Source organism: Agelaius tricolor, unplaced genomic scaffold (genome assembly GCF_023055355.1).
Source record: "Agelaius tricolor isolate 1412-34295 unplaced genomic scaffold, bAgeTri1.0.p SCAF_8, whole genome shotgun sequence".
NCBI classification, from domain to species: Eukaryota; Metazoa; Chordata; class Aves; order Passeriformes; family Icteridae; genus Agelaius; species Agelaius tricolor.
The window spans coordinates 10,921,511-10,937,043 of NW_027269268.1; the positions used below are offsets into that span (position 1 = coordinate 10,921,511).

General features: G+C 52.3%; 1 protein-coding gene across 4 annotated transcripts in view; it reads left to right on the top strand.

Moving 5' to 3' along the window:
* Positions 1–15,533, top strand: part of LOC139592141 (E3 ubiquitin-protein ligase RNF213-like) — a 37,945-nt gene that overhangs the window by 8,450 nt on the left and 13,962 nt on the right. For all 4 annotated transcript variants that reach the window (XM_071431636.1, XM_071431633.1, XM_071431635.1 and 1 more), the window contains exons 13-29: positions 751–873; positions 1,249–1,429; positions 1,968–2,141; positions 2,405–2,563; positions 2,861–3,462; positions 3,729–3,894; positions 4,447–4,664; positions 5,205–5,345; positions 5,456–5,617; positions 6,017–7,157; positions 7,610–7,803; positions 8,164–8,316; positions 8,972–12,571; positions 13,463–13,599; positions 13,885–13,980; positions 14,403–14,521; positions 15,059–15,181. In XM_071431636.1, coding sequence (XP_071287737.1) covers positions 751–873; positions 1,249–1,429; positions 1,968–2,141; positions 2,405–2,563; positions 2,861–3,462; positions 3,729–3,894; positions 4,447–4,664; positions 5,205–5,345; positions 5,456–5,617; positions 6,017–7,157; positions 7,610–7,803; positions 8,164–8,316; positions 8,972–12,571; positions 13,463–13,599; positions 13,885–13,980; positions 14,403–14,521; positions 15,059–15,181 — 7,489 coding nt within the window. The remainder of the gene's footprint in view (positions 1–750; positions 874–1,248; positions 1,430–1,967; positions 2,142–2,404; positions 2,564–2,860; positions 3,463–3,728; positions 3,895–4,446; positions 4,665–5,204; positions 5,346–5,455; positions 5,618–6,016; positions 7,158–7,609; positions 7,804–8,163; positions 8,317–8,971; positions 12,572–13,462; positions 13,600–13,884; positions 13,981–14,402; positions 14,522–15,058; positions 15,182–15,533) is intronic.

Here is a 15,533-nt window from a genome sequence, read left to right on the forward strand (position 1 = left end):
ATAAGAAGTAATAAACACATAAGTCCGAACATGAGCTACCGTCTCAAGTGCCTTGAATCCAGACCCAGGGAAACCCACAGCTGGTACTGCCACACTTGTGCTGTGCTTGGAGCAGGAGCACGTGCAAACATGGTGGCTTTGGCCATAACGATTGCCATTGCTGTTATGAACCAGGTTCTGGAGGCTCAGCAATTGGCCATGACAATGTCTCACGCTGTAATCTTGGTCAGTGGCCTGGCTGCAGGTCCTGGTGCTTCAGAGGAAATCCACATTCCGAACAATTGTCACCTCTGTGGTTTTAAGAACCAGCAAGTGCTAAGTAAACACCCAGGGGCTCAGAGAAGCCAAGTTGGTGCCTCTCTTTTCATTCCTTGTGCAGAAATGGTGCTGCTCAGGCTCCCAAATGCACACCCACATGGGTTAGTCCTTTCCAAACTGACGCTGTATATCTCCTCATCTCCTTTCTACAGCAATTACACATTTCCTTAAGCCATTGATTTTCATGGTGAAGTCAGGAAACAAATATTTTCTGCTGTGAGTTTGGCTTGGAGAGGTGGATATTAAGTAATCACACACCTTAGATGGAAATCCTTAAAATATTTTCCAAGCATTTATTTATTTGATCTCTCTCCCAGGCCTTCAGAAATGGGCTGATGCTCAAGTTCTTTTTATTGTCTTGATAGCATCACTGCTTCATGCTGCCAGGAGAAACACTTTGAGTTGGTGAGAAATCTCCCTTTTGCCCTTCAGGAGCCTCCAGTGAACCAAATCTTGGTGTACTGTTCTCAGCACTACTACATCACAAGGATGGACTCTTCCATCAGCCAGTGCTTCCAGAGCTGTGCCATAGAGGCTGTATCTGCGGCTTGCCAGGTACTGTGTGTGCCCTGGTAGGGGAAAGGAAAGGTAGGGAAGGGAGGAGGAAGGTAAGTGGGGTTTCACAGCAATTCTGTTGCACAGGGATGTGCCTTGTGGTGGAAGGGGAGGTGGACGTTGCTTGAGCTGCTGCAGATTGTTTGTTAAACCAACAACAAAAAATATCAAGAAGAAATCAGGAAATGAGGTCTGTGAGGAATATTTGTAATGCATTTCCACCATGAGCTGTGGTGTCATTTGTGTCAAAGGGCTGTTTTGGAATATTCCTCAGCACTGGAGGTGACTCCTTGGCATCAGTGCCAGTTCTGAGACACGGACACAGTGGGACCCCAGAGTCTGACCTGCCCCTGTCCTCTCTGTGTGCCCTGGCAGATGCAGAACAATCTCCTGGAGCGGATCTCTGCCTATAACATGGGCAAGTTCAGCCAGCTCGTGTCTGCTGTCATGGTGAAGTCGTGGCCAGTCAGGGCTGAGCAGTCTGAGGGGGATTTTGATACGATTCTGCACCACCTGCTCACATGGCCTGACATCAAACATATCTTCAGCTTTTATGGTAGGTCTGTAGTTGGGTTTTAGGAGGCCCTGAGAAGCTTTTCTCTGCCTTGCTGCTGCCACTGCACAGAGCAGCAGAGAGAAATTGTCCTGCTCTTATTTTAGTCCCTATCTCAAAGCTTGAACTATTCAGCTTGGGTTTGGAGAGGGAAGGCCAAGGAAGAAGGAGCCACTATTCCTCTTGTGCTAATCCACTACAGCTTCCTCGGGATTTGTGGACCATAACTTCTTTCCCTGAGAAGTTCTCACAAGTTACTGGCACACAAAAATGCCAAAGAGTTGCCCAAGAGAACGGGTCCAAATGGCTTTTGTTTGCCCCACAGGGTTTGGGTCTGGGCTCTTCATGGAAAGTTTCCACATTGCTGTCCTGGGATCCTGGTTTTGTTCAGAAAGACATGAGGGGTTGGAGGGTGGTGTGAGTCCACAGGCTCTTGGGTAGGGATTCAGTAGGAAATGGAAGGAGTCTGTGCCATGGCATGGGAAAGTTCCTGACTCTGCCTGTTTTTTGGGAAACATGACATGCTTTGTGTCTGGAACAGGGACAAACAGAAACCATCTGGACAAACTCACTGATAAAGCAAAGAAGGTCATTGCCATAGCAGACTCTGCGCTTACGAGTGTCACCAGTGGTATCTACAGTGGCTGCATCCTTGTGAAACACCTGAAGGAGATTTTCAAGCACAAGGAACAGTTCTTCTGCATTTGGGAGACAAGTAAGAGATGGGTTCTAAGGGGCATGGTTGGCTTAGGGCATCACTGTAGTGATGCTGGTCTGCTCAGGAGGGGCTGCAGGGGTTGGGGATGCTCAGGAGGGGCTGCAGCAGTTTGAAGTGCTGTTCCTTGGCCTGGGCAGGGATCTCCCAGCTCCAGTTTGTGTTGTCACTGCAGGGTTTGTGATTCTGCAGTTCCCAACCCGAGTTGGGATGCAGGGCTTGGGACATGTCTGCTTTGTGACTACAGGTGAGTTTTCTTTCAGAGCACCAGCAATGTCCAAGTGAGAAAAAGGAGCAGTCCCAGAAAAGCCTGAAAAAAGAGCTGGCATTGAGGCATGAAGAAGTCACACAGCTCACAAGTGAGAAAGAAGCAATAGGAACCTTCGTGAGAATGTGCCGGGGGATTCAGAAGCCTGTTAGAGGTAGAGTTCTGGGGAGCAGTCTGAAAGTGTCAAGTCCTGAAAACAGCATTTTCCTTGAAAATCTCTTGGCTTTGGGAACAGGTTTGATTTTAAGCCCCAAAATGAGGGTGAGGAGGGGTGGGGGAAGTAAACCCAGAGCACCGGTGGCGGGGGTGGTCAAATGAGTGCTTGTGCATCAAATGACACTTAGAGGGGTCCACCTGCCTGGTAGCATTTTGTGGCTTGGGGGATGGGATGAAGTGAGCTGGAGCCAGGTTGCACCATCTGATCTCCCTCTGGCCTGTCTCTGGTTTGCAGTGGTTTTAGGTAAGGTGGAATATCAACACTCAATAGATCTTCACTCAAAAAGTCTGGAAAAAGTTGTGAAGGTGGGAAAGAGGCCCCTGGAGACCTTCTACGACCTGAGCCCAAAGATGAAAAAGTTTGTCTGCAAAATGCACTCTTTTAAGGACAGCCTGATCTTCCAGAAGTTCTGGGAGGAAGCAGTAGAGAAGGTAGGAAAGAAGTATGAGCGTGACTCTTCGGAGGAGGAGGAGGACAAGGAGGAGATTGTTCCTAAGCTGGACCTTAATGATATTTTGAACAGCATGATCCGCCCTTGCTTTAACAGCTATGCAGAGCTGTATGATGGGCTCAGATCAGGAAGTCTCACGCTTTTTGCAGTTGATAGAATTTTCCAGGAATTCATGGGTTATCCTGACCAACTCAGAGCAGAGCTGAACACCATCTGTGAGCTTCAGCCTGCAGAGGACAGAGGCTGGGTTGACCAGCGAGTCCAGCAGATCCAGCAGTACTATGAAATAGATTCAATCCGTGAAGCTATCAGGATCATTGACCGTGTGAAAGAGTGTTTGGGCCTCTCTGGTGACTTCAGAATCCTGGAAAAGTTGTTGCATATAGTAAGTATCTGTGACTTCAGCTCTTTAGTGTCAGCCTTCCCACAAGTCTATCCCAGTCTGTAAAGAGTCATTCCTTGTCCCAAAATGCTTATATGAGGTGAAATTCAGATGTTCCAAGTGCTTTTGTGTAGTCATTCCTTAAAGAGAGATGATGATACTGCTCTGTTGGGGTGTGGCTTTGCAGAGGGCTTTCTTTTCCCTGCTGCAGAACCAGTGACATTTCCCAATTCCAGACTCAGTGTGTGTTTGCACCACTTGCTTTCCAGACACAAAAGCTTGAACCCTTCCAGAATCAGAAGCTGGATTCCATCAGCCCTGAGCTAGTGCAAGCCAAGCAGCTGCTGCAGGGGATCACTCAGCCTCGCTGTAGCTGTCTGAAGGAGCTCGCCCGGCAGAAGGAGTTTGTCTGCTGGGTCAGAGAAGCACTCAAAGGTGTGTGCTGCTCACCTAGGAATTAGAGAGTACTAGAAGGGATGGCAGTTTGTGTGGAGGCAGAAGGAACACTGAATCCCTGACCCATCTGCTTTGTGCCTTTGTAGCTTCTGGTGTTGAGAGTTACGTCTCTGATGGGCTTTGGTGTAGAACGTGCTATGAGGATGCTTTAAACATGCCCATGCGCTGGTGCTGCACACAGGGACCACCCAGCTGGGAGCTGGGCTGGGTCTGGAGGGCTTCAGCAGCTGCTGCTGCTCAGTTCAGACCTCTTGTTTCAGGGGATGGAGCTGTGTGTCTGCCAGCTGAGATGTCTGACCTGCGCAGACGCCCTCAGCTGCACACACCCCCAGGCACTGCTCCCATCCTGGCTGGGGATCTGGGGGTCTGTGGGGGTCCATGGATGGATGGATGGCCTAGGAAAGCTGATCGGCATTTACACAGGAGCTGCTGTTCAAGGCATTCTTTCTGCATTTCCTCTAGAGGGTGGTGATGAGGGCTGGTGTCCAAGCTGCCTCACATGTTGCTCACTCCTGTGTTGCCTCCTTTCAGACATGAATGAGGTGAAGGTGTTTGTTGACCTGGCCTCTATCTCAGCGGGGGAGAACGACATGGATGTAGACCGTGTGGCCTGTTTCCATGGCACTGTGCACGGCTACTCCTCCCTGCTCTACGAGCTCCACCAGGACTCGGGCTTCGAGGACTTCATGAGCTGCTTGGAGAAGCTGTGGCGAGCCCTGGACAGTGATAAGAACCTCCCTGACAAACTGGTGAGTTCTGCTGGGGCAGGGCCTCTGCATCCTCCTGCCTTTCTGCCTTCCAGGAGTGGCTGGAAGTTGGGCTGCACTGGGCAAATGGCACCTGTGTGGGGACATCACTGCGGCTCTTGTTATTGGAGGAAAAACAGCTGATGTTCCCGTGGCACAAAAATTCACTGCAGCAGCTGTAGCTGGTGTAGCACAGATTTCTCCAGAGTGCTGTGAGGCTTTCCACTGTGATGTGTGGCTTAGCTCATGCAAGTTTGATGGTGTGAAAGAGGGAAGGCAGGTGCTGGGGAGCTCTTATCCTTTTGCAGCAGGGCCTGCCTCAGTAGCAAGAGGTGTTGGAGCTCTGTGGGCTCTGTTCAGTCTCCCATGGAGTGGGTAAGGAAGGACAGTGCAGAAAGAGCAGGCTGAAGCCAGTACTCATTCCTTTCTTCCTTCCCCATCACAAAACTCTTGTGCCAGCCCAAGCTGTTTGTCCTGGGCGGGTGTAAGCAGGGATCAGATTTCAGAGCAGTCGGGGCAGTGCTGTGTCTCCTCTCCCCACAGCGCGCCTCGGCTCAGCACCTGGAATGGCTGAAGACCGTGAAGGAGACCCACGGCTCTGTGGAGCTGTCCTCGCTGTCCCTGGCAGCTGCCATCAACAGCAGAGGGGTCTATGAGCTGAAGGCACCGGCTGATGGCCAGAAGGTGAGGCTGAGATCGCTCAGCTCCCGCTGCCCCTCCTGCCTGGGGGCTGCTGCCCTGGCCTCGGGCAGAGCCACAGCCCCAGCAACGCTGACAGCTCCTGCTCTTGGCAGGTCTCCTTGGACAGTGTCCTGCACTTCACCCTCGCGGCGGCCTCGAAGGACACTGAGGCCTCCCAGAAGTACTCGCTGGCAGAGCTCTGCGAGCTGCAGAACAAACTGATGCTAATGTCTGCCAAGGGAGAGCAAGGCCTGGAGGTGGAGAGGTTCTCTGAGGTCAGATTCCAAACCCAGGGGGTAACTGGTGTTGGGCCAGGGCTGGTTTTTCCCCTAAGATTTTTAAGGCTGTGGTTGACAGTGGAGTTGCTGGGGGTGTTCCTGCCTGTGGTTCCTTGCTAAGGTGGAACTAAGCTGCAGACAGAAGAGTGAACTGGTGACCTTATCCTCTGGCTGCACTGGGCATTGTCCTGGCTGGCAGCATCACTATAATTTTGTAGCAAGCTGGGAGTTCCTTACTGGTTTCCTGGGGATGCTGTTGTTAAAAAAATCACAGAGAGTCGCTGGTTGCTGTACAAGGCCTGACACACTTTGGGACATTCATTGAATGTCTTTCCAGGGTTTTCATGGCAGAAACAAGCCGATTTGCATGTTTCATTCTCCTCTGTCTTTGCACAGGTCTTTTCCAATGTCCAGAGACTTGCCCAGGCCTTTATAGACCTTTACTCAGCTGGGAACATGCTTTTCCGCTCCTGGCTTGCCCAGGTGTATTGTTCCCCCCGCAGAGAATACTGTGTTCTTATGAACTTCTCCCTGGGTCCCATCCCAGCTCTGAAAGGGCAAGGGGATATGGCAGCTGTGCTCCCAGCCCTCTGCAAGACCATGGAAAGTTTCCTGGAGAGCTGGAAAAGCTTCATGAATGCCAAGCGATGTGAGCATTTCTACCTGAACTACTACAGTGCGGAGCAGCTGGTGTTCCTGTGCTCGGAGCTGGGCCGGGGCAGACCCAGCCAGGCTGCCCTCATGATGCTCTCCTTCCTCAACCCACGCTGCACTGAGCAGGATGTCCTCACAACCCTCAGGAACCAGGGCCCTCCCAGTTCAGGGAAGGCTGCTTCTGACTTCCAGGTGCTGATGGATGGGGAGAGGGACCTGAACACCCGGCTGAAGCACATCTGGGAGTGCTACATGAGCAACATGGGCTCCTTCCTCCCCAACTGCCTGGACATCGACACACTGGGCGTGTGGCTGAGGAACCTGGCCAGCAGTGGCAGGGAACGTGTCACCAGAGACTTCCCTCGGGACCTGCTCTGTGTGGGCCAGCCCAACCTCATCACCTGCCCTCGCTCCGAGGTGCTCAGCTCAGCCCTGGCCATTTACATGAACAGCCCCAAGCAGCCCCTTCCCACCTTTGACGAGGTGCTGCTGTGCACGCCCCAGACCAGCGCAGAGCAGGTGGGGCTGTTCCTGCGCAGGTGCCTCATTCCCTGCCAGGGTGGGGACAAGATTTACACCATGCTCTATGCAGATGAGCTGAGCTACGACGTCAGCTGCAGGGCAGAGGAGCTGTTCCAGCACCTGCAGTGCTACAACAGCTCCTACAGGCTCGTCATCCTGTGCAACTGCGAGCGGGAGAACAGCTACCTGCCCTCTGCCTTCAGCCACTACAAGGTGCACATGATTCCCCAGAGGTCACAGGAAGATATCCGGCAGTACCTGCAGCGCCACTTCCGAGTGGCCCAGCCCTCCTGCTCGGCTGCAGCCGTGTTCAAGGAGCACATGTGCGTTGGGATTGTGTCCTCCAAAAGAGCTGGCATGGGTAAGATGGCATGTGCAGAGTGGGTTCTGCTGAGAGCTCAAAACCAGGGTGGGGCTCACCTTGCCAGGTTTTGTGTCCAAGATTTAAGTATCTTGGTCAAAAAGAGCAATTCAGACTGGTCAGTGCAGGGAGGTGAAAGCTCAAAGTCACCTTGTCCCCTGGTTTGACTTTAGAAACAAGCACAAAATAGAATAAATTCAAGTCCTAATAAAGAGTAAAGCTTCTTTCAGGCAGTGGAAGGAAAACTAACCTTATGGATAGCAAGAGCAATGTGTTGAATTCCAGGCTCCGGCTGCTCAAACCAGACTTAGACTTTGTTCTAGAATGCCTTTTAGGAAGCTTCAGAGATTTTAGGGCATGGGGTACTTAAACATTTTATTTCTTTCTATTGTCTCTTAATGTGATCTATCTGATATTGATGGCTTTGATTCTTGTGGTGTTTTAAATAACAGGGAAATCTCTGTATGTGAAGAGGCTGCATGAGAGACTGCAAAAATATCAGCCTTACTGCACAGAACTTCTGAAAACCATCAGACTGATGGAACCAGAAGTGGATGAAGATAAAGTGCTAAAATCTCTCCTGCCTTTTCTGGAGAGAGAACACCAGACAAAGCCCATGATATTCCATTTTGATATCACCTCCTCAGTAAGTACATCCCTCCCACAGCTGCCTTGTCCCACAAGTCCTGTGTGGACCCTTGCAGGAGCTTTCTGTAAAGCTCTTATTTCTCAGCTAGCCATTTCCCTAGCAAGTCTTCTCTCATTATTGTCTAAGTAATGCAAATACCATCAAGGTGATTGAACTCTGGAACAGTTGTCCAGAGAAGCTGTGGAGTCTCCACCTTGGAGACATTTAAAGTGTGACTGAATGTGGCCCTGAGCAGCCTGTTCTAGCTGGGCCTGCTTTAAAAGCAGAGAGCCTTCCCACCCTCAACTGTTCTGTGATTCTGTGAAGTTGTGGTGGGTAGATAAAGAGGAAATGCCTTGGTATCTCTCCTTGTGATAGGTGCAGCGTGGAATTCCAGAGTTTCTCTTCAAGCTGTTGGTTTTGCAGTACCTGAGAGATAATAACGGCAATATGTGGCTACGGCAGAAGTGTCATCTGTACATCATTGAAATCCTGGAGGTGTCCCCAGAGCCAGAGACAGCAGCCAGACCTGTACGTATCAGAAATGCTCCTTTTCTGGGAATTTCTCAGTCACTTTGCACATGTTTGTACATAGCTGTGGTGAGTTGTAGAGACTGTAACTGTAAACACAGCACAGGAGTTCCTGTTTCATTGGGAGTGTGCTGTATTCCATAACAAACTAGTGTCCCTGGTGTTGTACAAAGTGACATTTAGAGCGGACAGCAAATTAGGCCTGTCTGGTTTCCTTGGGTTGGTGATTTCTGAAGGCCTGTTAGTCCAAGCCCCACTGTAACATTTATAGGATTCATAAAAATGCAAAATCTAATCTTCCCTCATGTTAATTTGCATGTTTGAAAGTAGGGGAATATTTATATGCAGCTGTAAGAGCAGAATGTAGAAGTGACAGGAATAAATACCAGCAGTTTCTTGGGGTTTGTTTTCTTTGAAGTAGCCCTGAGAAGGGGGTGGATGTGATGCCAGGCTCATGTTCCTGGAAGGAAAATGTAGGCAGAAATAGGATTCCTTGATGCACTTTAAGTGGAAGAAGGGATGCATGGGGAAAAGGCTGGCTTCTGTTCCCCAGGTCTGTGGTTTTAGGCAAGGAGATCGTTACGAATAGATTAACTAGGCTGATGAAGATTGAGGCTACAGTTCTGTGATGACCTTTTCTTTTTCTCTTGTCCAGATGTCAGTGGGCCAGAAGTATCACTTCTTGGATGTGTTCCCTAAAATAATGTGCAAGTCTCCCAAAGAAGTGCAAGATATGGAGACACTTGAGAAGCATTCTGGGGATGTGGGAATGGACATGGAGGAATTTTGCAGTGAGGCTTTCCAGAGACCCTTTCAGTACCTGAAGAGGTTTGACCAAGGCCGTAGCCTGGACAGGTTCCAGTACAAGGCACTCTCAGTGGAAGGCAGCCCTGCGGAATGTCTGCAGCTCCTCTTCCAGCACTGCGGTGTCTTGGATCCCTCCTGGGCAGAGCTCCGCAACTTCACCTGGTTCCTCAACATTCAGCTGAGAGACTGCGAGGCTTCTGTCTTTTGTGACCCTGGCTTTGTCGGGGACACTTTGAATGGTTTCAAGAACTTTGTGGTTGGCTTCATGATTTTAATGGCGCGGGATTTTGCTACGCCCTCCCTGAGCATTTCCGACCAGAGTTCAGGAAGACAATCCTCCCACCTGGAGAACGTCGCAGAGGAAGATCTGCTTCCTTTCCACATCAGGAAGAAGTGGGAGTCAGAGCCTCATCCCTATCTGTTTTTCAATGCAGATCGTACATCCATGACATTCATTGGTTTCCACTTCCAGCACACCAGAAATCACATAGATGCCATTGATCCTCTGAATGGGAATGTCATCAAGAAGGACATCATGACTGCCCGGCTGTACCAGGGCTTGTTACTGCAGGGGGTTCCCTTCAACGTGCCCTTTGATCAGCTGTCCCGCAAGGAGAAGCTTGAGAGGCTCTGCATGGTGCTGGGGCTCCCCAAGGTGTTTGACCCCGACAAGACGTACGAGCTCACCACAGACAACGTGCTGAAAATCTTGGCCATTGAGATGCGATTCCGCTGCAACATCCCGGTGGTCATCATGGGAGAAACAGGCTGTGGGAAAACCAGGCTGGTGAAGTTCCTGTGCCAGTTACGCAGAAATTCTGTAGAGGTGGAGAACTTGAAGCTTGTGAAGGTTCATGGAGGTACCACTGCAGAGATGATCTACACCACGATCAGAAAAGCAGAAGAACTGGCTAAATCCAACAAGGAGCAGCATGGGTTGGACACCATCCTCTTTTTTGATGAAGCCAACACAACAGATGCTGTGAGCAGCATCAAGGAGATTCTGTGTGACCGCACAGTGCAGGGGGAGCCTTTGGCCTCTGGCTCTGGCCTGCGGATCATCGCAGCCTGCAATCCCTACCGGAAGCACACGGACAGGATGATCCAACGCCTGGAGCTGGCTGGGCTGGGCTACCGGGTGAAGGCCAACGACACCCGGGAGAAGCTGGGATCCATCCCGCTGAGGCAGCTCGTGTACCGGGTGCACGCGCTCCCGCCCAGCATGGTCCTGCTGGTTTGGGACTTTGGGCAGCTCAACAGCCGCATGGAGAAGATGTACATCCAGCAGATCGTGCAGCACGTGGCAGAGCAGCTGCACGTGGCAGAGAAGCTGCCCATGGCCAAGCATGAGGTGAGGACGGTCACAGAGGTGCTCTTTGCCTCCCAGGAGTACATGAGGCAGACGGACAATGAGTGCAGCTTCGTCAGCCTGCGGGACGTGGAGCGCTGCATGGAGGTGTTCAAGTGGTTTTACAGGCACAGCTCCATGTTGCTGACGGAGCTGAGTAAGTACCTGGCTGACAGGAAAGCTCCCAAGAGCAATGGTGACAGAAATGAGGTCATCTGGTCCTTGGTGCTGGCGGTTGGGGTCTGCTACCACGCGTCCCTGGAAAGGAAAGAGCCGTACAGGACTGCCATCAGCCAGGTCCTCCCAAAGCCTTACAATACCCAGAAAAAGATTTTGGAAGAAATCTCCCTGATTCAGGACTTATTCCTGAGTGGGGTGCCACTCCATGGTACCATAGCAAGGAACTTGGCCTTGAAGGAAAATGTCTTCATGATGGTCATCTGTATTGAGCTGAAAATCCCTCTTTTTCTTGTTGGGAAGCCTGGGAGCTCCAAATCCCTGGCAAAAACCATTGTGGCTGATGCTATGCAGGGTCAAGCAGCTCATTCTGATCTGTTCAAGCACCTGAAGCAGATCCATCTTGTGTCTTTTCAGTGTAGCCCCCTCTCCACTCCAGAGGGAATCATAGGCACTTTCAAGCACTGTGCTCGATTCCAGGAAGGGAAAAACTTGGAGGAGTATGTATCAGTGGTGGTTTTGGATGAGATTGGGCTGGCAGAAGACTCTCCCAAAATGCCCTTGAAGACTTTGCATCCACTTTTGGAGGATGGCTGCATCGATGATGTCCCTGATCCTCACAAAAAGGTTGGCTTCATTGGGATTTCCAACTGGGCTTTGGACCCTGCTAAGATGAATCGAGGCATCTTTGTGTCTCGTGGGGACCCCAGCAGAGAGGAGCTCATCAAGAGCGCAAAGGGCATTTGCTGCTCGGCACGAGGGGCTCTGCAGAAGGTTGAGCAGTATTTCGATCACTTTGCAGATGCATATGAAAACATTTGCAAGGCCCAAGACAGGGAGTTCTTTGGCCTGCGTGACTACTACAGCCTCATAAAGATGTTTTTTGCCTTAGCTAAGAGCTCCAGTAGGAATCCCACACCTCAGGACATTGCCACAGTGGTTCTTCGTAACTTCGGTGGCAAAGATGATGTCAATGCCTTGGAAATATTCACTTCCAAGTTGCCAGAAAAAGAGGAGATACGTGCTGATGATATCAGTAGGATAGAGCTGATCCGACAGAACATTTACAGCAGTGCTGAGGATGGGGACTGCAGATACCTGCTTGTGTTGACTGAGAACTATGTGGCACTGCAGATCCTCCAGCAGACTTTTTTCACTGCCCGACAGCAGCCAGAAATCATCTTTGGCTCCAGTTTTCCTAAGGACCAAGAATACACCCAGATATGCAGGAACATCAACCGAGTGAAGGTCTGCATGGAAACTGGCCACATGGTTGTGCTCCTCAACTTGCAGAATCTCTACGAAAGCCTTTATGATGCCCTCAACCAGTACTACGTGTACCTGGCTGGGCAGAAGTACGTGGATCTGGGGCTGGGCACACACCGGGTGAAGTGCCGGGTGCACCCCGAGTTCCGCCTGATCGTCATTGAGGAGAAGGAGGTGGTGTACAAGCACTTCCCCATCCCACTGATCAACCGGCTGGAGAAGCACTACCTGGATATCAGCACCATGCTGGACAAGGGCCAGAGGGAGGCCGTGCAGCAGCTGGAGCGGTGGGTGCAGGAGTTCACAGCGGTCAACACAGAGGAGTACTTCATGAGCCAGCAGCAGTACAGCCCTGCAGACGTGTTCGTGGGCTACCATGCCGACACCTGCGCCTCGCTGGTGCTGCAGGGCACACAGCGCCTGGGCCCGGCCTGCGACCCCGCCGAGCTCCTGCCCCGCGTCACCGAGCAGGCGCGGCTGGCCCTGCTCAACTGTGCCACCCCCGACGCCATCATCCGCCTCTGCAACTCCGTGAGGGTGTTCATGGTGCCCTCCCCGGACCACATCTACTTCAGGCAGCAGCAGCACACCTCCTTCGCTGACTTCCTCAGAGCCCACGTGGGTGCAGGGGCTGGGCCCCAGACCACCTTCACCGAGGTGAGGCTGGGGTGCAGCCAGCCCTCCTGACCCTGCTCAGCTCCGTGCCAGGGCTGCAGCATGACACCGCCTGCATGCACCACAGTGCTGGGTGTGCAGAGCTGGGTGCTGGGACATAAACGTTGATTCGGGGGTGCAGTGCAGCCCTGCAGCAGGCTGGGGTGCAGTGCAGCTCTGCAGCAGGCTGGGGCAGCGCAGTGCAGCTCTGCAGCAGGCTGGGGTGCAGTGCAGCTCTGCAGCAGGCTGGGTGGCAGCGCAGTGCAGCTCTGCAGCAGGCTGGGTGGCAGCGCAGTGCAGCTCTGCAGCAGGCTGAGTGGCAGCGCAGTGCAGCTCTGCAGCAGGCTGGGGCAGCACAGTGCAGCTCTGCAGCAGGCTGGGTGGCAGTGCAGCTCTGCAGCAGGCTGGGGGGCAGTGCAGTTCTGCAGCAGGCTGGGGCAGCACAGTGCAGCTCTGCAGCAGGCTGGGTGGCAGCGCAGTGCAGCTCTGCAGCAGGCTGGGGCAGCACAGTGCAGCTCTGCAGCAGGCTGGGGCAGCGCAGTGCAGCTCTGCAGCAGGCTGGGTGGCAGCGCAGTGCAGCTCTGCAGCAGGCTGGGGCAGCACAGTGCAGCTCTGCAGCAGGCTGGGGGGCAGTGCAGCTCTGCAGCAGGCTGGGGCAGCACAGTGCAGCTCTGCAGCAGGCTGGGGCAGGGCAGTGCAGCTCTGCAGCAGGCTGGGGCAGCACAGTGCAGCTCTGCAGCAGGCTGGGGCAGCGCAGTGCAGCTCTGCAGCAGGCTGGGGCAGCGCAGTGCAGCTCTGCAGCAGGCTGGGGCAGCGCAGTGCAGCTCTGCAGCAGGCTGGCAGCCCTGAGAGCACAGGTGGGTCTGTGCTGCATTGCTGCCCCTCTTTCCCCAGGTCACCACCTTCTCATGGCTGCTCACCAGTGCCGATGCTGCCTGCCTGGAGAGGGAGGTGCAGGGCAAGGCCCAGAGGCCCCAGATCCTGTTCCTGCAGCAGTTTGACACTGAGTACTCCTTCCTGAAGTGCATCCGGTGAGTCTGGGCTGGTGTTTTCCTGCTTGGAATGGGCTGTCAGCTGTGTGGAAGGTGCATGGGCAGAGCATTCGGAGTAGCACATATGGAAAAGGGAGGCTGTGCTGCCCAGATATCTGCTGATAAGGGACAAACCTTGTCAGCTCCATCACATGAGATGGGATTTCGTGTTTTTCTCTCTCCTCCTGCAGCAGCCAAAGCTAATGTGGAGTGGCTGGTTCTGTGGTCTCTAATGTTTGATCTTTATACTTAGTGACTTTTGTTAAATCTGTTTTTACTCTTCAGGAATTTCTTGGATTCCACTTCAGAAAATAAAGTCCTCATTATTCAGACAGACTTTGAGGATGGCTCTAAGGATGCCCAGCTCATCACCTCAGCCAAGTGAGTGGGGTGTGGAATGGTTCAGTTCTAACTGGCCACTGCTCTCTGTGTTTGGTTATTGGTGCTGCTTGGGGATCTCACTCTCAGGAATTTGCAGAATTTATTCTGTAGCAGAATTAATCTAAATGCACGGATTGTATTTCAAATAATCTATATCCCAAGTCAGAATAAGCAAAACTGGGTGAAATGAGCAGATAATCCCCTTTGTAGTGTGAATTCTGGCCACTGGCTGCAGAAGTCCTGAAGGGCTGAGGATCATGGGATAATTCAGGGCACAGTTGGAGGTGGCAGCTGGGAGGAAGGGAGTGGGAGTCATCTGTGTCTGTTTTGGGAGAGGACACGTGTCCTCTCTGAGCAGAGACCTGTGGCCATGGGCCTCTGTGTGCCTTTGCTCTGCCAACAGCATTTCCTCTTTGCTGCAGGTACGCTGTTGTCAATGAGATCAACAAGGTGGACCTGGGGGAGGTCTCTGTCTTTGTTTACTTTATCATGAAGCTTTCCCGGCTGGAAGGAGGAACATCCTACATGGGATTCCAAGGAGGTGAGTGTGCCCATCTGTCCCTCCTCACTCTTCAGTTGCCTTCAGGCAATCTTTTCTCTTGCTCATTCTTCCTTTAAATGCTGAAAACCTGGACTCAGTGTGTCCTGTGGGTTGTCAGAGCTGCTTCCCTCTCCCACAGGACTGCCCAGGGGATCAGTACCTGGCAGTCCTGGCTGGGAGCACCTTGCCTTGCCTGCTGACAGACAGGTCCCCTCTCCAGTCAGCTGGAGAGCAGCACACAGCCACAAGGGTAACTCTGTGGGTGTATTGTCCTCCAGAGGCTCTGGAGCAGGTGCTGATGTGTCTAGCAAAGTTCCTCTGGGTCTGGGGGCTTCTGAGAGCCTCAACCTTGGAACTGTTAGGCAGGGATGTGTGCAGCAGCAGGTTCTGAGGGCATCGTGCTTTCCCCTCCTACAGCAAGAGGTGAGAGTTGGTGATCCCTGAAGGTAACCCCAGGGGCTGGCAGGTAATTCTGGGGGAGCTCTTCTGGAAGAACAAGCTGCAGGCTGGGAGTGATTCCTTGTTCTGTGCCTGTAGGGCTGTGGCAGTCAGTGCACATCGATGACCTCCGCAGATCCAAGGACATGAACTCTAACTTGATAGCCCTGCAGAACCTCACCATCAGCCAGGTGTTCTCTCAGGATCCAGGTGCAACCAGAGGTGAGCTGTGTGCTGGGGAAAGGGGGAGCTGTGGCCCCAGATTTGCCACTACAAGAACTGATGCCTGGCACAATGTATCTGATGACTTTCCCTGCTCAGCACCTGATTTTTGTGCGGGTCACCACCTGGCTACCAACTTGTATTTAATTCATTACTACAACTTTAGGTCATCAAGCAAGTTAGTTTTCTTTTTGACAGAAATGTGGCATTTGCACTGCTCAGCAGCCTGAGTGCTCTTTCCTAGTACAGGAGGTAGCAAAAGCTGCACGGCAGAGACTGACAAGGATCTTTCTTTGCCCTTGCTCTCCTTCCTTTCACCACACTGCCTGACAGGAGTCAGAGAGAGCTTAAG